Source organism: Oncorhynchus mykiss, chromosome 8 (assembly GCF_013265735.2).
Source record: "Oncorhynchus mykiss isolate Arlee chromosome 8, USDA_OmykA_1.1, whole genome shotgun sequence".
NCBI lineage: Eukaryota > Metazoa > Chordata > Actinopteri > Salmoniformes > Salmonidae > Oncorhynchus > Oncorhynchus mykiss.
The window spans coordinates 73769476-73794147 of NC_048572.1; the positions used below are offsets into that span (position 1 = coordinate 73769476).

The 24672-nt window shown below is 43.7% G+C and overlaps 2 protein-coding genes across 2 annotated transcripts in view; one reads left to right on the forward strand and one right to left on the reverse strand.

Moving 5' to 3' along the window:
- tada1 (transcriptional adaptor 1) overlaps positions 1-2173 on the reverse strand; it is a 33780-nt gene extending 31607 nt beyond the window's left edge. Inside the window, exon 1 of the mRNA XM_036986187.1 lies at positions 2148-2173. Coding sequence (XP_036842082.1) covers positions 2148-2158 — 11 coding nt within the window. The 5' untranslated portion in view covers positions 2159-2173. The remainder of the gene's footprint in view (positions 1-2147) is intronic.
- si:ch1073-82l19.1 (protein zyg-11 homolog) lies at positions 1407-24345 on the forward strand. Its single transcript, XM_036986184.1, has 14 exons — positions 1407-1687; positions 2211-2376; positions 2617-3428; positions 3637-3780; positions 3941-4117; positions 13583-13647; positions 13782-13881; positions 14120-14170; positions 16139-16300; positions 16391-16438; positions 17016-17216; positions 17315-17367; positions 23123-23220; positions 23444-24345. The coding sequence occupies exons 1-14, from the start codon at positions 1685-1687 to the stop codon at positions 23632-23634; spliced, it is 2271 nt and encodes a 756-aa protein (XP_036842079.1). The 5' UTR covers positions 1407-1684; the 3' UTR covers positions 23635-24345.
- The last annotated feature ends 327 nt before the right edge of the window (positions 24346-24672 follow it).

The following is a 24672-nucleotide window of genomic DNA, read 5'->3' on the forward strand; positions in this document are numbered from 1 at the left end:
AACGTTTTTAGATTGATAGTCAACCAGTGAGAGCTGTAAAGTCTCAATGGATCAAAGGCAGCTGGAGGAATTTGCCGCCCTCATTCAGATAACTCTAAAACGTGGTATGATATTTCAGTGAGACGTGAAACACAGAAGCCTTTGCCAAGGCTTAATGAAATGTATTTTAATAGCACACAAGAGCAAATCTGAGCACAGAAAACGAATCCAGGGATAACAAATAAAAGCGAGACTTGAGCCACGAAAAGAGCTGTATTAAATCTTCAAACCAGTTTCGTCTGCAGTTTAGCAGGTATTTAGTCTATTAGACGTCTATTAGCTGTCCTTCAGAGGATATCAGTTGTCAGCAAGAGCTTTCCACAGTCCCCATGTCCTTAAACATAGGTATTGTGTTTGCTCCCTCATCAACCAAAGTGTGGCATGCATTTGTAGATGATTCTAGATTCTAGATAGATAAATATTTTTTCTCTCTTTTTGCCAATCCCCCCCCACCCACCAAACCATTACTTTTATGGAGCCAGCTTTGTCACTTGGCTTATGTGTCTGCCTGCTCCAAATTTGACTACTTAATGTGTGACATAATAGGAAGGACTCAAATTTGGGGCAATATGTCTGTTTGGCCCCTGGTAATAGACCTAATACTGCCCTCCTGCTCAGAGCTCAGCTGATTTGATGGCCTAGTTAAGTCTGGAAAACAACAGTGTGGGCCTTATGGGCCAGCCCTGGCCTGGAGAGGAAAACTCATGAGCTAATGTGCTGAATTAGGGGTTAGGCTACTGCTGCTGCTGGAGCTGAAAGTAAAGGGAACAGTACCAAAGGGTTCAAGGGGAGCCATAGAAAAATATAATTGCATAATTATTTTATGAGAAGTGATATTATAGTAAACTGACATCTCCACCCAGTGCATATATTCATCCAACCACCTTGGAACTCTTAAATCTAAATTATTTGATATAATATTCTAAACCCAAAACATTTAAAGGACGCGGGAGAGTATTTCTAGATGTAATACTGTTCATTTAAAATCTTCAACAAAGAGACAGTTCTTGAAGTTATGTATTGGGAGCAACGGAGCATCTTTCAGCAAAGTCATGAAGGGGAATCAACAGTAGTTTACCGGTAATATTTTCCCCGAGGCCAGTGGCCCCTCCTTGTGGCAAAACAAGTTACTAATCCCTTCTTCATAAATGTCAAAGATTGATACAAACTAAGTTAAATGTACTAAAATGTTAAAGACTAAATTATTGTGCATTCATTATCGAATGCAAATTAAATTTCATTTAATCGATCATGATGTATCATAGAACATTAGAGGGGAATAGCACCTGCTTGAAAGAGAAGTTGCCATTGGATGACATTTGACTTCTGCCGACCAATTACACCGTGGTATTACAGTACGACGGCTCGTGGATCAACTATTTCTATGGGTTCTACATCGTGGAGCTCTGGAGTTACACACCGTTAACTATCGATCAACTGCTGTCGCTGTATCAACATTCAACAGTAATTTGACTAGCAGTAGACACTGTACTTTATAGCTTGATTTTTACCAATGTCAAAAGAACGGAATATACATGTGCATATCCACGACAGAAGATAGTCTTGCAATTTGAACCACAATGCTTGTTCTCAAAGTCATTTGATATTGCAAAGTGATGGGAAATATTTATATTTAAAAAGAAAAATGGTGAGTGAGTTATTAGGCTTCCCCCTTCCCAGTTCCTTTTCGTATTGCCTTGCTGTCTCTGTCAAATAGTAAAATAGCAAGAGCCTTGCTTTTGTTCAACTTGGTTCAAGAGATCAGTAGGATTAGAGGGTGATTTAAAGGGACTAACTAATGCGCCACTACTCTATTCTGGTAAAATTTAGAAACAAGCCATGTCGCAATCGCATATACCACTGTGTCACTCACAGTGTCAGTGGCTCTGAACGTACTCTCGTTGTTCGACATGAGAAAAGCCATAACTAAGTACTTGTTGAAAATATATATATTTACACATTTTACAAGTTTTGAGTTATCAAATATTGATTGAGTAAAATGTTTATTCTGAAAACTATTTAGCTTACAAAACACTTAAAATAGAGTGACAGATTAAGGTACCTAAAAGCCTAATCATTTATCATTGCTGAATGGAAATGAAACATACCAAGTATCCATTCATGTCAAATGTGGTTGCATCAGAACCAAAGCCAGCTGTGTTTGACTGCAGGCTGAGTCCTGTCCCGTGGCCCTGTCTGAGCTGTGTCTGGCCCAGGTGTGTCTCAGCCTGGACTCCCTCTGCAGTACGCAACCAGATGGCTCCCTGAGGCTCAGCTGGGCCCCACTGCTCCCACAGGAAATGGCGGATCAGCTACTGCACAAGATGGCTGCCCAGGGTGAGTAGGGAGGGAGGGCGCCAGAGAATGTTCAACAACAAAACACACAAATGGAATTAAATAAATGTAATGGTTAACAAACCTGCTATGGGTTTAAAAAAGGGAATTTCTATTCAATGTGTTGATTTTGCGTAATTTTTTAAAACAAGATATTGTTGTGTCAACCTCCCGTTTATCACTGTTCTCGTCCACATTTTAGCCTTACCTCAAGTTTTCACTTCTTATTTTTTCATCCCCTAGGCACGCTAAACGACAGAACAGTCGGTATCTTCCGCAGCTGTGAACAACTCCGTCTGCGCAGAGCTTGTGTCCGCTCCTCCCCCCTCTCTGCAGAGGCCTTCCGTCTGGCCCTCTGCCCTCACCGGCTGCAGGAGCTGGATGCTTCTGGGGTCCCTGGGGGCCTCACTGGTGCCCACATCCTCTCAGGCCTGGCCTCCAACCCGGAGTGCAGAGCCAGCCTGCAGAGGCTCACACTGAGCAGGCTCCAGTTGGGCTGGACGTCCCTGGAGGTGAAGGAAGAGCAGGTAGGCTTCAGCTCTCTGCAGGGCCTGAGGACACTTAACCTGGCCAACACAGACCTCACAGACCCCTTCCTGGAGGACATCTGTACTCTCCCACAGCTAGAGGTCCTGGACATCTCCAGCACCCCCGTCACGGAGCTGAGCGCCCTGCTGGGTTGCCGGCTTACCCTGAGATCCCTGACTGCCCACGGGCTGAGGCAGCTGGACATGTCACCCGCCAGAGTGATCTCCATCCTTAGCCAGCTCCACGCCCTCAGGCACCTGGACCTCTCTGACGACCGCTTCGTCTCTGCACCACCATCCGCAGAGAATGACGAAGGGGGGGAGGGGGATGAAGCGGTGAGACTGCTTCTGGAGGGGGGTTCTGGGATTCTCCCAGCACTTGTGTCTCTGGATGTGTCTGGAAGGAAGAAGGTGACTGAAGGGGCGGTCACTGCCTTCGTCGAAGGGAGGAGAGGGCTTTTGTTCCTGGGGCTTCTGGCTACTGGGGCTGGCTCCTGTGACGTTCTGTCTGGGAAGAATAACTTAAAGGTGAGGTGACCACCTGGGGGGGATTTTATTGTTCATTACAAAAAATGCCTCCTACTTCCTGCTGTCATTTACTTGCTTTGGTGGATCTGAGACAGCTGTGAAGGTGTAAGCAGTAGTTTCAGCTATGACCTATCCAGGCCTATCAGATATGTGCAGAAGAATGAGGAATAAGTGACTGACGAATAATCTTCTTGTGTTTGTCTTCCAGGTGACCGGCGAGGCCAATGAGAAGCAGATCTGTGAATCTCTGAGGAGGTACAGAGAGAGAGAGTGTTTCACACGCGAGGCCCTGGTCCATCTCTACCAGCTGACTAACGACATGTACAACCAGACCAGACCAGACATCCTGAAGGTAACGGTCAGAATATGTCTGCATATGAAATGGCTGAAATTGTGGTTGTTGACATAAGCATTTATACAAAAAGCTTATGTACTGCTTATACATGTGCTATGTATGGGTCATGAATGTATTATGAAGTCCTAATGTAGGTACCCTTCTCTCCTCCCTGTAGCTGGTGTTGGGAGGGATGCAGAACTACTCAGAGTCTCTCCATGTCCAGCTGGTGGCCTCAGCCTGCGTCTTCAACCTGACCAATCAAGACATGGCTGTGGGCATGCCCCACCCCCTGCTCAGCGCAGTTGTGCATCAGGTGCTGGAAGCCATGAGAAGCTTCCCCAGCCACCAACAGGTTCGGGCCCATACACACACACACACACACACACACACTTTAACATGCACTACATGACCAAAAGTGTGTGGAGACCTGCTCATCGAACATCTCATTCCAAAATCATGGGCATTAATATGGAGTTGGTCCCCCCTTTGCTGCTTTAACAGCCTTCACTCTTCTGGGAAGACTTTCTACTAGATGTTGGAACATTGCTGTGGGGACTTGCTTCCAATCAGCCAAAAGGGCATTAGTGAGGTTGGGTACTGATGTTGGACGATTAGGCCTGGCTCGCAGTCAGTGTTCTAATTCATCCCAAAGGTGTTAGATGGGGTTGATGTCAGGGCTATATGCAGGCCAGTCATTTATATATGGACTTTTCTTTGTGCATGGAGTTTTGTCATGTTCTATGAGCAGAAGAACCTCAAGGCCAGCCCCCTAGCAATTTGAGTTCCAGTCAATGAACTTCAGCCTCTCTCCATTTGAGAAACAGCTAGCATGATGCACACACAGCAGAGGGAGAGAGCAATGACGTGGTGCACATATCTGCACATATGTGATGTAGTACACCATTTTCAGGGACCACTTTTGGCTCGTGAATGCTACTTTCAGAACTACTGGCTAAAAAGTATACAAAAGTAATGTAAGGGACAGGTCTCTTTAAGGGACATTTAAAAATATTCTAAACCACCACTGAAATCCTTTAGGCTTACTCATGACGCTGAAATCTCCAACCATTCTCCAACCATTAGAAAATGACTTTAAAAAATAATAACTAATAAATAACAAATACTGGGCTAATTTTAAAGCATAAAACACAAATTATCACACAGATTTGGCTACTCTCTCTCCCGTACCCATAAAAAAAATCTAAGCCAAATACAATATAAAGTAATACTCTACTGTGTACCGGACGGCAGTGAGGATTGCCACCGAGCTCACACACCCACTCAACCAGGAGTACCCTACCAGCTCTGACTTTTTTTTACTAGGTAAATTGACTTGAGAACACATTCTCATTTACAGCAATGACATGGGGAACAGTTATAGGAGGGGAGATGAATGAGCCAATTGTACATTTGGGATGATTAGGTGACTGTGATGGTATGAGAGCCAGATTGGGAATTTAGCCAGGACACCGAGGTTAACACCCCTACTCTTACAATAAGTGCCATGGGATCTTTTAGTGACCACAAAGAGTCAGGACACCCGTTTAACGTCCCATCCAAAAGACAGCACCCTACACAGGGCAATATTTTTTAGACCAGATGAAAGGGTGCGGCCTACTGGCCATCCAACACCACTTCCAGCAGCATCTGGTCTCCCATCCAGGACCAACCCTGCTTAGCTTCAGAAGCAAGCCAGCAGTGGGATGCAGGGTGATATGCTGCTGGCCATCAGGCCACGATACAGATTTTATGTACAGAAAACCTGCAAAAGCCCAGAAATCATTTGTCCCCACCAGTATCAGACAGTTAAACAAATAACTCTGCTCAACGACCCCACCTCCCCACTCTCATTTATCTGAACTGTGAAATGTTCCTTATCCAATGGACTGTACAGTACTTTCGAAAAGTCTACAGAGCCCTTGATATTTTCCAAATGTTGTTACGTTACAGCCTTATTCTAAAATTGTTTAAATTGTTGTTTTTCCCTCATCAATCTACACACCATACCCCACAATGACAAAGCAAAAACAGGTTTTTAGAGATTTTAGCGAATTTATTCAAAATGAAAAACTTAAATATCACATTTATGGTGTATTGTGTGTCGATTGAGGAAACAATTGAATTAAATCCATTTTAGAATAAGGCTATAACGTCACAAAATGTGGGAAAAGTCAAGGGGTCTAAATACTTTCTGTCTAAATACTTTCTGAATGCACTCGTCCCCACTAGTTGTTTCTTGTTGTATTGCTTGTGATTTACATTGTTGTGTTGTTACAGGTTTGGGTTTTTCCATTTATGTTTTGAGGTTGGACTTTTAGCACGTATAGCTCGTTAGCACGTAGGGCGCAACAATTGGTATCACTTCATTAGTCAGTATGTGTTATTCCTGGGCTGGTTGCCAACTCAATAGTGGGAAGGTGTTTCACCTGTGCTGGTCCAGATGCTATTTGGCCCAGATGCTATCACTTCTGATGTTGCTACAGAAGTCAACTTTCATTGGACACCCCCATGAGTGTCTTTTAGAACCCCTCCTAAAAACCCCACCTGTTTTGTTTTGGTTGTTGTCAGTGACTCTTTGTTAGTTCCCCCTTCAGTTTGAGCAACATTATTTGGTTTTCTAGCTGAGCTGGGGAACATAACAAAATGGGGGCTCATCCGGGACCTTGTTTCCCATGAGTATGTGCTGTGCCCAGATATTTGAGTGTTCAAAATACACTTTTGTGGTAGAGTTTCTAGCCAGAGGAGTTATAAGATTGGTGGAATCCTTTTGATAGTTGCATAATCACACAGGAATGTAAAATAAACATAAAGCCATGGACTTTAAGTTGGAAGCATTTGTGGAAAACCCTACATGGGAGATGCTAGATAAATGTACAAAGCCGAATCTGACAGTCCAAAAGCAGTAGTCAGAGTTTATCGGTACTGCTTTGGTGGAGGAAATCCTCTCTGAGAGAGAGGCTGATGAAAAGGGTGCTACGGGTAGTAGAGTACATCCCATAGAGGTGCAACTAAGGCAGTTAGAACTAATGGCAAAATAGGAGCGAAAATTTGAGCTTGAACAACAGAAATTAGAGTTGGGGCACAGGGAAAGACAAAATGAGCGTGCAGCCAAACAACGAGAATGTACAACCAGACTAGAACAAGAACAACATGCGCATGCCATTTGATTAAAAGAGATGGAGCTGGCAGTGCGACAAAGGGAGATGGATCTGGAAGCACTCCAAATCCAGTCAGACCATCCTGCCCCCTCAACAGAGTTTGATCTTGGTTGAAACAGCCGACTTGTACCGCCTTTCAACGAGAAGGAGGTGGATGTGTATTTTACTCTGTTTGAGCGGATTGCCACATCCCTAAAATGGCTGTGAGATATTTGGTCACTGCTCCTCCAATGTGTTATTTTGGGAAAAGCTCCGCAAGTGTATGCCGCTTTATTTCTTGACCAGAGTTCAGATTATGACACTGTTAAAGCTGCTTTCCTTTGGGCTTACGAGTCTGTAAATGACTAAAGACAGAATCATAAAGCCATGTTGAGTTTGCAAGGGAAGAAGCATGTCTTTTTGATTATCACATCAAATTGTATTTGTCACATGCCCCGAATACAACAGGTGTAGACCTTGCCGTGAAATGCTTACTTACCAGCCCTTAACCAACAATGCAGTTTTAAGAAATAGAGTTATGGAAATATTTACTAAATAAACTAAAGTAAAAAATATATAAAGTTACACAATAAAATAACAATAATTAGGCTAAATACAGGGGGTATCGGTAATGAGTCAATGTGAGGGGGTACAGGTTACTCGAGGTAATTTGTACATATAGGTAGGGGTAAAGTAACTATGCATAGATAATAAACAGCGAGTAAAATCTTCAACAGAATTGCTACCAAAAAGAGTTTACTGAAACTTGTTAACAATGACAGTCACCTATGATTAACCAAATTATATTTTGAAAGAGGAAGCAAAATACTTTAAGCATATATTTTCGTTTCAGTCTCCTCCATCTCCTCTAACCGAAGCTAATTATATAGATTTGTTTCGATAAATAATGTAAAATGAACAGCCATACAGAAAGACACATGTGAAGGTGAAAATACAGAGGAGGAACTTCTTGATGTAATTAAAGCCTTTAAGTCCAGGAAAACTCCAGCACTGGATGGCATACCAATTTTTTTATATACTCAGAGGACCGTTATTAGCATGTTTTAACCACTCCTATGTAAATGGTAGATTATCAGACACTCTGATTCCATTATTACTGAAACAGGATACAAGTGGGAAATATAAAGAATTGGAGGCCCCTTAAACTTCAATGGTGTGATGCAAAAATTCTAGCAAAATGTATAGCGCATAGAAATAAAAAGGTATTGTCTGACATTATTCATTCTAATCGGACAGGTTTTTTACATGGACGATACATTGGAGATAATATAAGGCAAGTACTGGAAACAATATAACAATATGAAAAATCTGGGAAAGCAGGCCTGCTATTCATAGTGGACTTTGAAAAGGCTTCTGATAAAGTACAACTGGAGTTTATGTATAAATGCCTGGAACATTTCAATTTTGGAGAGTCTCTTATAAAATGGGTTAAAATAATGTACAGTAACCCTAGGTGTAAAATATTAAATAATGGCTACTTCTCAGAAAGTTTTAAACTGTCAAGAGGAGTAAAACAAGGTTGTCCACTATCGGCATATCTATTTATTATGGCCATCGATATGTTAGCTATTAAAATCAGATCCAACAATAATATCAAGGGATTAGAAGTACAGGGCGTAAAAACTAAGGTGTCATTGTACACTGATGATTCATGTTTTCTTTTAAATCCACAACTTGGATCCCTCCACAGCCAGATGATTTTTCTAACCTCTCTGGATTACAACCAAATTATGTGTACTATATTGCGTATGTGGATATACTCGGTATACATATCCTGAAAGAAAGAAATGATCTCACTCCAATACATTTTTATAGAAAGTTAGCAAAAATAGATCTTGCTACCATGGAAAGGTAAATAACTTTCTATATGTGTAAAAAGAACCCTGATGAACTCTTTAGTCATATCCCTGTTTACCTATTTGCTTAAGGTCCTGCTTACACCTAGCGAACAATTTTTTTTATTATATGAGAAAAAATATAACATTTTATTTGGAATTGCAAGCGAGACCAAATTTTACGAGCCTATTTATATAATGAATATGAATTTGGAGGGCAGAAATGATTAAATATTAAAGCATTAGACCTCTCACTATAGGTTTCAGTTATACAAAAGTTATACTTAAATCCAAACTGGTTCTCTAGTAGATTAATAAAAATGTCTCACCCTATGTTCAAGAAAGGCCTTTTTCCCTTTAGTCAGATTGCAACCTTTCACTTTCAGTTATTTGAAAAGGAAATAATCTCCCAAATATCGCTATTTTTAAAACAAGCCATAGAAAGCTGTTTGCAATTTTAAATTTAATCCACCAGAAAAGACAGATATACAACAAATATTGTGGTTAAACTCAAATATACTAATTGATAAAAAAATAATAATATTTTTTAATAATAATTTTAAAAAAGTATAATCTTCGTAAATGATATCATAAATACCACTGGTGGAGTTGTCATACATGCAGCTAACTAAAACATATGGAAATATCTGCTCTACCCAGTAAAATACTACTTGAGTAAAAGTCTAACTATTAGGTTTTAAATCTACTTAAGTATCAAAAGTAAATGTAATTGCTAAAATATAGTTAATTATGTCACGATCGTCTAAGGTGGAAACAGCGGACCAAAGCACAGCATGGTGAGCATACACACTTCTTTATTAGAAGATGTCGCCAACTAAACAACAAACATCCAAACTAAAACGTGATGCCAACGTCGTGCTCACAGGCAACACAGGCAATACATTGACAGCTACAGGTGCACAAATACAGGTGGGGAAAAAGGCTACCTACTGTATATCCAAATGTCAATTTATTTGACGCGTTTGATCCAGAAAAAAAACAGCTTCCAAAAAACGCAACGTCACTACAAAATATTTCAAAAGTTGCCTATAAACTTTGCCAAAATATTTCAAACTACTTTTGTAATACAACTTTAGGTATTTTTAAACGTTAATAATCAATCAAATTGTAGACGGGTCTATCTGTTCAATACAAGAAGACAACAAAACCAACGCTACTTTTCACGTCTTGCGCACACTCAACAGTGTTACCCAGTTCCTAAATGGCCTACTTCTTCATTGCACAAATCAATAACCTCAACCAAATTCCAAAGACTGGTGACATCCAGTGGAAGCGGTAGGAACTGAAAACAGGTTTCTAAGAAATATCATTTGCCAATGAGAACTCAGTGAACAGACAGAGACCCCCCAAAAATCTGAACGGGTAGTCCTCGGGTTTTGCCTGCTACATAAGTTCTGTTATACTCACAGACATGATTCAAACAGTTTTAGAAACTTCAGAGTGATTTCTATCCAAATCTACTAATAATATGCATATCTTATATTCCTGGCATGAGTAGCAGGAAGTTGAAATTGGGCACGCTATTTATCCAAAAGTGAAAATGCTGCCCCCTATACCTTAAGAAGTTAACAGAAAAAATGGATGATAATTAGATAACGTGCCACAGAATGCTGCAGCAGCCCGCAAGGTGTGCTGCAGTATGACGCAACTTTGAAAGGAGCAACCACTGTACTTCTTGAGCCGTTCAAGAATGACCTTCATGAAAGGATTGCTACCTACCTTTATGAGCACAAGGATCTCACTCTTGCAAAAGCTGCAGTCCTTGCAGATGAGCTTGTACTGACACATAAAAATACCTTCACTAACAAAGCACCCAGTAGTTATCCATGTGCAAAAAGCAATCCAAAGAAGTCACCTCTTACTGCAAGATTCCAGTCTTTTTCTACAGTGCCCAAAGATAAAGATTGGCAGACAAGTGTTTTTTTCGTATCCGCCAGTTTGTCATTGAGAAAGGACACATTGCCGTGAGAAAGGAGACATCGTCTCTGGGTCCTAAGTTGAAATAGAAAAATAAGCGGGAGAAAAAGCCATTTCTTCTTGTGGGAGCATTCCAGCCCATTAAGTCTCTGCTTGGGACTGGTGTATCTCCTAAACAAGATTTTAGATCAGATGTGTATTGCCGTGAGTTCGTGTCTCTGCAGAGTGGCGATGCTGTTATGCAGCCGGTGAAGATACTGTGAGACACTGGGGCAGCCCAGTCCTTCATTTTGGAGGGTGTTTTGCCTTTGTTGGTGCAACGCGGAGATGGATTGTATGGAGGATCCGTTGTATAATGTGGAAGTTGAGTCTGGTCTAATTTCTGGTTCCGTCGTCGTTGGGGTGAGGACTAGCCTACCGGTGATGGAGGTGTCATTCATTTTGGGAAACGATTTTTATGGAGGGAAGGTCGTGCCAAGTCCTGTCAATTGTAAAGAACCCAGAGTAGAGGAACCTGATGTTATCAGAGAAGTACCCTAGAGTGTTCCCAGCGTGTGCGGTTACACATACTATGTCTAAGAAAGTCACCAGGAGCAAGTCTAGTATTGAGGAGGATGTCAGCGATCCCACCATGGTCAATCTATCTGAGACGTTTATGAGTGATCCTGATTTCGGTAAACCTCCTGAGTTGACCTCTCCTTTGAAAACCCCAAAGGTGAGCGAGTTTGTAGGACCACTGAAGGAAGAGAGGGTCCCTACAGTTGATAGAATGTTTAGGAAGCAGTTGATTGTGGAACAGATTAAAGCTGTTTAACTCTCCCCTCTTTTTGCTGAGATACGTCCAGAGGTGGAGTTTTATGAAGTTTGTGTGGGTTACTTTGACAGAGATGGTGTTCTAATGAGGACATGGCATTCTCGCACCCTTTCTGGGCAAGACGATTGGCCCAGTGTATCTCAAATTGTAGTTCCAATTACGCTTTGACTGTATCTTGCGTAACTTCTTCTAGCCAGGTCTGTATAACAAAATGTTGTGTCTTACTATAAATCCTGTTATGTTTGCCATTACATGGGTGAACCAAACCAAGCTGTACCAGTTACCACTTTGCAGCCTATTCCTGCTTTTGACAAACCTTTCAGCAGGGTTCTGATGGATTGTGTTCGTCCTTTGCCCAAAACAAAGAGTTTCTGTTAACCATTATGTGCCCTGTCACTCGTTTCCCTGAGGCTATTCCACTCAGGAAAATCACGAGAGGAAAATTACTACGGATATTGCAGGAGTTTCCACTTGAGATCGGATATGTACGTGGTAAGGACAACTTGGTTGCTGATTGTCTTTCAAGGGTGGGCTGTCGACAAGTTTTGTGTTTTGCATTTAGCCAGTGTGTAGCCCTGGCTCACAATTTATTTTGACTGCACATTTTGATATTTTGGAGATTAGCTTTGTTTGGTTGCGCTCATTCAAAGGGGATGAGAGATATACAGTGGGGCAAAAAAGTATTTAGTCAGCCACCAATTGTGCAAGTTCTCCCACTTAAAAAGATGAGAGAGGCCTGTAATTTTCATCATAGGTACACTTCAACTATGACAGACAAAATGAGAAAAAAAATCCAGAGAATCACATTGTAGGATTTTTAATGAATTTATTTGCAAATTATGGTGGAAAATAAGTATTTGGTCAATAACAATACTTTGTTATATAGCCTTTGTTGGCTATGACAGAGGTCAAACGTTTTCTGTAAGTCTTCACAAGGTTTTCACACACTGTTGCTGGTATTTTGGCCCAATCCTCCATGCAGATCTCCTCTAGAGCAGTGATGTTTTGGGGCTGTTGCTGGGCAACATGGACTTTCAACTCCCTCCAAAAATGTCTATGGGGTTGAGATCTGGAGACTGGCTAGGCCACTCCAGGACCTTGAAATGCTTCTTATGAAGCCACTCCTTCGTTGCCCGGGCGGTGTGTTTGGGATCATTGTCATGCTGAAAGACCCAGCCACGTTTCATCTTCAATGCCCTTGCTGATGGAAGGAGGTTTTCACTCAAAATCTCACGATACATGGCCCCATTCATTCTTTCCTTTACACGGATCAGTCGTCCTGGTCCCTTTGCAGAAAAACATTCCCAAAGCATGATGTTTCCACCCCCATGCTTCACAGTAGGTATGGTGTTCTTTGGATGCAACTCAGCATTCTTTGTCCTCCAAACACGACGAGTTGAGTTTTTACCAAAAAGTTATATTTTGGCTTCATCTGACCATATGACATTCTCCCAATCTTCTTCTGGATCATCCAAATGCTCTCTAGCAAACTTCAGACGGGTCTGGACATGTACTGGCTTAAGCAGGGGGACACGTCTGGCACTGCAGGATTTGAGTCCCTGGCGGCGTAGTGTGTTACAGATGGTAGGCTTTGTTACTTTGGTCCCAGCTCTCTGCAGGTCATTCACTAGATCCCCCTGTGTGGTTCTGGGATTTTTGCTCACCGTTCTTGTGATAATTTTGACCCCACGGGGTGAGATCTTGCGTGGAGCCCCAGATTTTTACCCATTTCTCAACTTGTGAGTTTTAGTATTCTGTCTGTAATAAAACCCTTTTGTGAGGAAAAACTCATTCTGATTGGCTGGGCCTGGCTCCCCAGTGGGTGGACCTGGCTGCCAAGTGGGTGCACCCCTGCCCAGTCATGTGAAATACATAGATTAGGGCCTAATTTATTTATTTAAATTGACTGATTTTCTTATATGAACTGTAACTCTGATGCATGTTGCGTTTATATTTTTGTTCCGTATATTTATTTATTTATGCATTATGTGGTGATGTTTTGCTGATGAGTTTCCTGAAAGGGACACAACAAATTATTATTATAACCAAAGCCTGTGCTTCCCCTTTTCCAGTTACAGAAGAACTGCCTGCTGGTGCTCTGCAGTGACACCATCCTTCAGGACGTCCCTTTTGACAGGTCAGTCTGTCCATAGCCTGGTGAATTGAAATCAATCTAAATCAATTAAATCGAAACCTTGAGTTATGTGTACAGATCTTAAGTTAGGGTTAAGTCCTAGGTTTTATAGGATCTCACTGCTGTGTCCCTGTCAGGTTCGAAGCAGCCAAGCTGGTGATGAACTGGCTCAGCGGTCACGTGGACCGGACCCTGCAGAGGATGGCTGTGGCCGTCATCTCCATACTAGTGGCCAAAGTAGGTCCTCACCCTTCTTTAAATGCATTATTTCCTCAACCTTATCATCTCCATACAAGTTGGCAAAGTAGTTCACCCCATACCCCCCATGGACCCCATACCCCCCCATGAGGGACCCCATACCCCCATGGACCTGAATTTTTGACTGGGAATAGGGTTGATGTACTGGACTTCATGGGGGGTTGGCCGTGGCTTATGTTGCTAAGATCATTTGTTGAAACAGTTTGTCTCTCTGCAGCTGTCTACAGAGCAGACCACACAGCTGGGGGCTGATATATTTATTATGAAGGTAAGAAATCTGTCTCTCCATTTCTCTCCCCCTCGCTTCATCTTTATCTCTCTCACACTCACCTGTCCTTTATCTCTCTCCCCCTCACCTCTCCTTTATCTCTCCCCCTCACCTCTCCTTTATCTCTCCCCCTCACCTCTCCTTTATCTCTCTCCCCCTCACCTCTCCTTTATCTCTCTCCCCCTCACCTCTCCTTTATCTCGCTCCCCCTCACCTCTCCTTTATCTCTCTCCCCCTCACCTCTCCTTTATCTCTCTCCCCCTCACCTCTCCTTTATCTCTCTCCCCCTCACCTCTCCTTTATCTCTCTCACCCTCACCTCTCCTTTATCTCTCCCCCTCACCTCTCCTTTATCTCTCTCCCCCTCACCTCTCCTTTATCTCTCTCCCCCTCACCTGTCCTTTATCTCTCTCCCCCTCACCTCTCCTTTATCTCTCTCCCCCTCACCTCTCCTTTATCTCTCCCCCTCACCTCTCCTTTATCTCTCCCCCTCACCTGTCCTTTATCTCTCTCCCCCTCACCTCTCCTTTATCTCTCCCCCTCACCTCTCCTTTATCTCTCCCCCTCACCTCTCCTTTATCTCTCTCCCCCTCACCTCTCCTTTATCTCTCTCCCCCTCACCTCTCCTTTATCTCTCCCCCTCACCTCTCCTTTATCTCTCCCCCTCACCTCTCCTTTATCTCTCTCCCCCTCACCTCTCCTTTATCTCTCTCCCCCTCACCTCTCCTTTATCTCTCCCCCTCACTTCTCCTTTATCTCTCTCCCCCTCACCTCTCCTTTATCTCTCCCCTCACCTGTCCTTTATCTCTCTCGCCCTCACCTCTCCTTTATCTCTCCCCCTCACCTCTCCTTTATCTCTCTCCCCCTCACCTCTCCTTTATCTCTCTCCCCCTCACCTCTCCTTTATCTCTCTCCCCCTCACCTCTCCTTTATCTCTCTCCCCCTCACCTCTCCTTTATCTCTCTCCCCCTCACCTCTCATTTATCTCTCTCCCCCTCACCTCTCCTTTATCTCTCTCCCCTCACCTCTCCTTTATCTCTCTCCCCCTCACCTCTCCTTTATCTCTCTCCCCCTCACCTCTCCTTTATCTCTCTCCCCACCTCTCCTTTATCTCTCTCCCCCTCACCTCTCCTTTATCTCTCTCCCCCTCACCTCTCCTTTATCTCTCTCCCCCTCACCTGTCCTTTATATCTCTCCCCCTCACCTCTCCTTTATCTCTCTCCCCCTCACCTCTCCTTTATCTCTCCCCCTCACCTGTCCTTTATCTCTCTCCCTCTCACCTTTATCTCGCTCCCCCTTACCTTCTCTTTTCCTTCCCCCCTCACCTCACCCTCCCTCCCCTCACCTCATCTCACCCTCCCTCACCTCATCTCCACCTCACCTCACCTCCCCCTCACCTCACCCTCCCCCCTCACCTCATCTCATCTCACCTTACCATCCCCCTCACCTCATCTCACCCCCTCCCTCACCTCATCTCACCCACCCCCTCACCTCATCTCACCCCCCCCACCTCACCTCATCTCATTCCCCTCCCTCACCTCATTTCACCCTCCCCACACCTCATCTTACCCTCTTCCTCATCTCACCCTCCCCCTCACCTGATCTCACCCTCTTCCCTCCTCACCTCACCCCCCCTCATCTCACCCTCTTCCCCCCCACCTAATTTCACCCTCCCCCCCCTCCTCTCTCACTCCCCTTCACCTGACCCCTCTTCCTCTCTCCCTCACCTCTATCTCTCCTCCTCTCTTCTTCTCACCTCTCTCTCTCTCTCCCCCTGACTCCTCTCTCTCTTCCTCTCTTCCCCCTCACCTCTATCTCTCCTCTTCTCTCCTTCTCACCTCTCTCTCTCCCCCGGACTCCTCTCTCTCTATTCCTCTCTTCCCCCTCACCTCGATCTCGCCTCCTCTCTCTCACCCTCCTCTCTCTCACCCTCCTCTCTCTCTTTGTCTCTCTCTCTCCCCTCTAACAGCAGCTGCTGGGTATAGTGCAACAGAAAGCCATGGCAGGAGTAGTGGACTCCACTCTGAAGTTTGCCCTGAGTGCTCTGTGGAACCTGACTGATGAGACACCCACTGCCTCGCGACACTTCATCCAGTGTCAGGGCCTGGAGCTGTACGAGGAGGTGCTGAAGGTAGGAGAAGCACACACACACACACACACACATTCATAGTTGAAATGGTGGAACCATTCAATGAATTGTTCTCTTCCTCTTGCCTTGCAGACCTACTCTTCTGAATCTTCTATACAGCAGAAAGTTCTAGGTCTTCTGGTAGGTCTTTCTGTTTCAACATGTTGCAGTTGTTTGTTTGAGTATGTCAGTGCTCTGATTTTTCTACATTATCATTGTGCATATTATTTACATGTGTTACACTTTGGGTTGTATGCTCAAGTCATAATTGCACAGAGAAAATGCATGTTTCTGCAATCAAAACCACTTCTATTTTGTTTGAGCCAGTAAAGATAAACAAGGGACAGACACAACCACATCATAAAAACTGGAAACATTTATCTGTTGATGGTCCATGGTGTTCTGTCTCCCTCCACCCTGCGCCTGGGTTCATTAGGGCACACCACAGCCAAACATTTGAAAGCATGTGTAATAGGATCAGATAGTACATCCCTATTTTACTCTGTTTGGGAGCGTTTTTGTCTGTTTCATTCCTACTGAACACTACTCAGGGCCAGTATTTATAAACCATTTCAGAGTGAGAGTGCTGATGTAGGATCAGTTTTGTGTTTTAGATCAATATGAATACGATTATATGGACAGGGGGACCTGCTCCTAGTTCAGATCTACTACTCTGAGTCGATTGATGAATATGGTTCCTGGTCTCTCTGTGGTCCAGAACAACATAGCAGAGGTAGAAGAGCTGCAGGCAGACATGATGCAGGAGGACCTGTTGGAGCATGTAGTGACCCTGCTCCAGGGGCCCCAGGTGGAGGTGGGGATCAGCTACTTTGCTGGGGGCATCCTGGCCCACCTCACCTCCAGACAGGATGCATGGACCCTAGACCAGGGGCTCCGACAAACCATACTGGAACAGCTGGTACAGTGTGTGTGTGTGTGTGTGTGTGTGTGTGTGTGTATATCAGTGTTTTCTTAAGTGTTTTCTTTACTCCAATTACCTGTCTTTACTTTCTACAGCATGCTGCCATACTGACCTGGGCCCTCCCTGAGCGTGAGATGGTGTCCTACAGGTAAGACTGACTGCCTGTCTGTCTATCTGTCTGAGCTACTCAGAGAAGCCATATATATCATATACAGTGGGGCAAAAAAGTATTTAGTCAGTCACCAATTGTGCAAGTTCTCCCACTTAAGAAGGCGAGAGAGGCCTGTAATTTTCATCATAGGTACACTTCAACTATGACAGCCAAAATGAGAAAAAAAAAATCCAGAAAATCACATTGTAGGATTTTTAATGAATTTATTTGCAAATTATGGTGGAAAATAAGTATTTGGTCACCTACAAACAAGCAAGATTTCTGGCTCTCACAGACCTGTAACTTCTTCTTTAAGAGGCTCCTCTGTCCTCCACTCGTTACCTGTATTAATGGCACCTGTTTGAACGTGTTATCAGTATAAAAGACACCTGTCCACAACCTCTCTCTCCTTTCTCTCTGTTCCTCTCTCTCTCTCTCTCTATGTTCCTCTCTCTCTCTCTCTATGTTCCTCTCTCTCTGTTTCTCTCTCTCTCTCTCTCTCTCAATTCAATTCAATTTGCTTTATTGGCATGACGTAACAATGTACATATTGCCAAAGCTTACCTTGGATATTTACAATATTAAGATAATAAGAATCTAAATTGTCAATGGCATTTTGTCACGAAATGCAGCTCTGTCTCAGGTTCTGCTGTTGTGCAGTGGTTGTACAGCCTTTCCTCTACAGGGAGCCAGGTTTTCCTGTGTCTACCCTTCTCAATGGCAAGGCTGTGCTCACTGAGCCTGTACTTTGTCAAGGTTTTTGATCAGTAACCATGGTCAAAGAGTTAGCCACGGTGTACTGTCGATATAGGGCCAGATAGCACTGCATTTTGGTTTGTGCTTGTCTTTCCCAATAAGCAATGTAATATTGTTTTGAGTGTGTTGTAATTTGGTTTATCCTGATTGATTGGATGTTCTGGTCCTGAGGCTTCAGTGTGTTAGTAGAACAGGTTTGTGAACTCAGGACCAGCTGGATGAGGGGACTCTTTTCTTTGCTCAGCTCTTGGCATTGCAGGGCTTGGTAGTGATATGAGAGGGGGTCACTGTATTTTAGATGTTTCCAAAAACCTATTTGCTCTTTGAGTTGCATGCATTGTTTGTAGTTTTCCTCTGGACATGTAGGAGAAGCTTACAGAACTCTGCATGCAGGGTTTCAATTGGGTGTTTGTCCCATTTGGTGAAATATTGTTTTGCAAGTGGACCCACACCTCGCTGCCATAAAGTGCAATTGTTTCAATGACACAATCAATTAGTTTTAGCCAAATTTGAATAGGTATTTCAATTTGAATTTGTTTTTTAATGGCGTAGAATCCTCTACATGCTTTCTCTCTCAGTTCATTCACTGCCTCATTAAGGTGTCCAGTTGAGCTTATTTTTAAACCTTAGTAATTGTAGTGTGTGCAGTACTCTATATATTGTGTACCAATTGAGAACTTTGGTCTAATTCCCTGAGATCTGGATCTTCTCTGGAAAATCATTATTTTAGTCTTTTTGGGGTTTACTGCCAGGGCCCAGGTCTGGAAGTACTGCTCTAGCAGGTCCAGGCTCTGCTGTAGGCCATGTGCTGTGGGTGACAGCAGGCATAGGTCATCTGCGAAGAGTAGGCATTTAACCTCTGAATTGTGGAGACTAACACCAGGGGCTGAGGATTTTTCTAGAATAGTGGCCAATTTGTTGATGTAAATATTGAAGAGTGCAGGGCTCAGATTACAACCCTGACGAAGGCCCCGCCCCTGGTTAAAGAATTCTGTTCTTTTCTTGACAATTTTAATGCTGCACGTATTGCCAGTATACATTGATTTAATTATGTCATGTTTTACCCCCTACACCACTTTCAATAACTTTGTAGAACAGTCCTGTATGCCAAATAGAATCAAATGCTTTTTGGAAGTGTCACGGTCGTCATAAGGAGACCAAGGCGCAGTGGGATAAGCGTACATTCTATTTTATTAAACAAATGCAACACTGAACAAAACTATACAAAATAACAAAACAAACCGTGAAGCAATATGACTAGTGCGAACAGGCAACTAAACAGAATAATAACCTACAAAACCAAAATGGAAAATGGCAACCTAAATAGGATCCCCAATCAGAGACAACGATAAATATTCCTATTCATGGAACAAGTAAATTCTAGTACTGTGTGTGTGTGTGTGTAGATGTATTGGAGGAGCTGTTTAGTCTCACTTAATCCTAGAGGGTTCTCCTGTTCTCTGACGACCTCTGCACAGCTGTGTTGGTCCTGCTGTTGGGCCCAGTGGAGTGGAGGAGGGCCAGTTCTGGGCCGTGGGGCTTCCTCTCTGGTCTGGTAGGGGTATTCTGGTGGTCTGGTGCGGGGTAGTAGGCTGGGCCCGGTCCGGTCTGACTAAGCCGATGGAAGTGGGGATGCTCTGGTGGTGGGTGGGGCCTGTGGGGTGCGCTGGGTCTGGTGTGGCATGAAGGGGCCTGGGGCCCCTTGTTGGTGCAGTGGTCTGGTAGGGGTCTCTGGGTGGTCCTCTGCCCAGTACATCATGGAGTGTTTGTCTACCAAGTGCCGCGTCCTTTAGAGACTTGGCAAACATCCCTACTGTCTGCTTCCTCAGGTGGGAGTGGTCGTGCAGATGCTCTGGGGTGATTGTTGGGTGGTGAGCAACGTGTAAGTTCGGGAGTAGGCCACACCCTCTGGTGATGTCAGCGTTGACATTCTGAATGGTACAGGGATGAAAGTCTTTGCGGGGAAGCAGAGTGGAGCCCTCTCTGCTACTCTGTTGACCAGGCTGCATACTCTCTCCTGCTCCTCTCGCAGGTTGTTGGTGCCGGTGTGAATAATAATGTGGCCTGGTGTGCCAAAGTCAGGCTGGGACAGGATGTGGAGTGCATTCTGTGTTTTTGGGCACCATATTTTGCACACCTTGTGTTGGGGGAAGAGTTTATCTTCTTGGATGAATTTCCCATTTGAGTCAATGAGGATGGCCACCTCAGTGGGTTTTACCAGATTAGTGCGTTTACGGTCTGGGGCTGGAGTACACAGGGACTGTGTACATGGAGGGGTGTGTGGGGGTGTGTCGGGGGGGCCAGAGAGCTTCTCTCTGTAGTAGGTGTCCACATGTGAGTCTCCTTGTTGACGGTTTGGGGGTGGGTTGTGGGTAGAGGTCAACCGAATATGATTTTTCAACGCCGATACTGATACCGATTTATTGGAGGACCAAAAAAGCCGATACCGATTAATCGGACAATATTTTTATTTTTATTTGTAATAATGACAATTACAACAATACTGAATTAACACTTATTTTAACTTAATATAATACATCAAGAAAATCAATTTAGCCTCAAGTAAATAATGAAACATGTTCAATTTTGTTTAAATAATGCAAAAACAAAGTGTTGGAGAAGAAAGTAAAAGTGCAATATGTGCCATGTAAGAAAGCTAACATTTCAGTTCCTTGCTCAGAACATGAGAACATATGAAAGCTGGTGGTTCCTTTTAACATGAGTCTTCAATATTCCCAGGTAAGAAGTTTTAGGTTGAAGTTATTATAGGAATTATAGGACTATTTCCCTCTATATCATTTGTATTTCATTAACCTTTGACTATTGGATGTTCTTATAGGCACTTTAGTATTGCCAGTGTAACAGTATAGCTTCCGTCCCTCTCCTTGCTCCTCCCTGGGCTCGAACCAGCAACACAACGACAACAGCCACCATCGAAGCAGCGTTACCCATGTAGAGCAAGGGAAACAACCACCCCAAGGCTCAGAGCGAGTGACATTTGAAACGCTATTAGCGCGCGCTAACTAGCTAGCCATTTCACTTCGGCTACACCAGCCTCATCTCAGGAGTTGATAGGCTTGAAGTCATAAACAGCGCAATGCTTGACGCACAACGAAGAGCTGCTGGCAAAACGCACGAAAGTGCTGTTTGAATTAATGTTTACGCGCCTACTTCTGCCTACCATCGCTCAGTCAGATACTTAGATACTTGTATGATTGTATGCTCAGTCAGATTATATGCAACGCAGGACACGCTAGATAATATCTAGTAATATCATCAACCATGTGTAGTTAACTAGTGATTATGATTGATTGTTTTTTATAAGATAAGTTTAATGCTAGCTAGCAACTTACCTTGGCTTACTGCATTCGCGTAACAGGCAGTCTCCTTGTGGAGTGCAACGAGAGAGAGGCAGGTCGTTATAGCGTTGGACAAGTTAACTATACGGTTGCAAGATTGGATCCCCCGAGCTGACAAGGTGAAAATCTGTCGTTCTGCCCCTGAACGAGGCAGTTAACCCACCGTTCCTAGGCCGTCCTTGAAAATAAGAATGTGTTCTTAACTGAATTTCCTAGTTAAATAAAGGTATCCAAAAATATTACAAAATGTTTAAAAAAATTTAAAAAATATTAATCGGCGGCCAAAAATACCGATTTCCGATTGTTATTAAAACTTGAAATCGTCCCTAATTAATCGGCCATTCCGATTAATACCTCTAACAGAGCCAGCCTGTCTCTCAGCAGGCTGATGGTAGTGTAGCTGGGGGGCTGCTCCTTCAGCTCAGTAACCCATACCTCTAACAGAGCCAGCCTGTCTCTCAACATGCTGATGGTAGTGTAGCTGGGGGGTTGCTCCTTCAGCTCAGTAACCCATACCTCTAACAGAGCCAGCCTGTCTCTCAGCAGGCTGATGGTAGTGTAGCTGGGGGGCTGCTCCTTCAGCTCAGTAACCCATACCTCTAACAGAGCCAGCCTGTCTCTCAACATGCTGATGGTAGTGTAGCTGGGGGGTTGCTCCTTCAGCTCAGTAACCCATACCTCTAACAGAGCCAGCCTGTCTCTCAGCAGGCTGATGGTAGTGTAGCTGGGGGGCTGCTCCTTCAGCTCAGTAACCCATACCTCTAACAGAGCCAGCCTGTCTCTCAACATGCTGATGGTAGTGTGGTCTTGGCTCTGGTGGTTGTAGGCAGGCAGGGGGGAGGATGGTCCTGCTGTTGGGATGCCTGAGGTGAGGGGAGAGGTCGGGGTGCTGCCCTTGTCTTTTTTGCATTCCGCTATCTTCGTTAGGGTGGGGAAGTCCTGCACAACAGAGCTGAGTGCCCTGGACCATGACAGTGCCGTTCTGGTACATGTTTACCGTCAGAAACCTGTTTTCCTGGTCCTTATCGCTGTCCTCAAATGTGGATTTGCCTTCCCTTGCAGATGCCTTTTTTGTGGTGTAGCTGAAATCCCTGGTTACAGCTGTATGCCAGGCAGTAGTGTTGTCTGTGTAGAATAACAGGTTTATAACAGTCCTGTTTTGTGAGCAGTCGGCAAACAAAGTTTCTGGGTTCTCCCTCACAATTCTGTGTTTAAAATGGATTCTTCCCTTCTCTGATTTGATTTCTGCTGGATATTCAAAAAAGGGGGGGGTAAGTCTCTCAGTCTCTGGAGCTGCTGGCACTGCCTCCGTGGCCATGTTGCTATGGTTACCAGCAGTAAACAGTTAGAGCTAGTTTACCAGTTGACAGATTTGAATTTGGCTAGCTACCACGATTAAGATTGGTCTTTTAACTCACTCTCTGTCAATATTTTCCTCCTGTGTTGATCTTCAGTTGTACAATTTTATTACCTATACATTTTTTGCTCATTTAATCGTGTCAATCTCGCTCTTAACAACCAAAAAGTTATAACAAGTCAAGAGCCGTTCTTCTGCATGACTTCTCTCTCTCTCTTCCTCTCACTGTTCATCTCTCTTTCTCTCCCTTCCTCCTTACTTATTTCCCTTCCTCCCTCAGGTCGTTTCGGCCGTTCTTCTCCTTGCTTCAGACCTCTCAGCCTGCTGGAGTGCAGCTATGGGCTGTCTGGGCTATGCATCTCGTCTGCACTCAGAACGGTGAGTGTGTGTGCGTGTGTGTGTCATTTACAGTACATGGTATCATTTGGGGAACTATTTCAATAACCTGAAGATAGCTGTAAGATACTGGGCTATAGGCACATGCATAGTCCTTTGATCACATAGAATGTGTGTGGCCTGAGGTGTTCCCTCACTAGTTTGTCTATATTACTGAGGTGCTTTAAATGCATTGTATATAATGTGTGGTTCTATTTTATTCCAGGTGTGCAGTACTGCCAAATGCTCCAGGTGGAGGGGGCAGTGGAACTCCTAAAGACATTGTCCTCTGACCTTGACACCCACAGCAATGTCAGAGGGATGGCAGAGAGCATCCTGGGTATGGTGGAGCGCCACCAGACCACCAGCAATCCCCTGAGAACACAGACAGAAAAGGGACATCATGGGAGGTCATGATGGATCTGTGACCCTTGACCCCTTAGTCACAGGTGTGTTAAAATATGAATGGGATAGCTGACATCTCTTTATGTGTACAGTCTACTATGTCTTTTTTAGTAGTTGCATTGGTGGGAATTAGGAAAATAAATATGAATATATTTGTTAAATGCTCAGAAAGACACTTTGACATCAGACTCCTCAATACCTAGCTGTAGAAATAATTTTTCAACAACAACATTCTAAAATATCATTGGAGTTGTTCTAGAAGTAAGTGACCTGGATAACTGCATAGTTGCTGCTTTTAAAAAGAATAGCAGAGCTATTTTTAGTCGATAATTAAAACAACTTTCAAAGAGACTAGAATAATCAGCTCTCCTAATTAAACAGGAATGTATCAACAAACTGGTGTACTGTGTGTGTTTGGAGTTTAAAATACAATCTCTGTCACCAGAGGGCTCTGATGTGCTGCATATATACTGATGTATATAAACCCTGGATTGCTGATACAACATTTGCGTAACAAGTCACATAATGAGGTGCATGGACTCATTCTGTGTGCAATAATAGTGTTTAACATTATTTTTGAATGACTACATCATCTCTGTGCCCCACACATACAAATATCTGTACGGTCCCTCAGTCGAGGAGTGAATTTCACACAGATTCAACCACAAAGACCAGGGAGGTTTTCCAATGCCTCTCAAAGAAGGGCATCTATTGGTAAAAAAAAAAAAGCAGACATTGAATCTACCTTTGAGCATGGTGAAGTTATTAATTACACAATGGATGGTGTATCAAAACACCCAGTCACCACAAAGATACAGGCGTCCTTCCTAACTCAGTTACTGGAGAGGAAGGAAACCGCTCAGGGATTTCACCATGAGGCCAATGGTGACTTTAAAACAGTTAGAGTTTAATGGCTGTGATAGTTTTCTCCTAAGGATGGAACAACAACATTGTAGTTACTCCACAATATCAACCTAAATGACAGAGTGAAAAGAAGGAAGCTTGTACAGAATAAATATATTCCAAAACATGCATCCTATTTGCAATAAG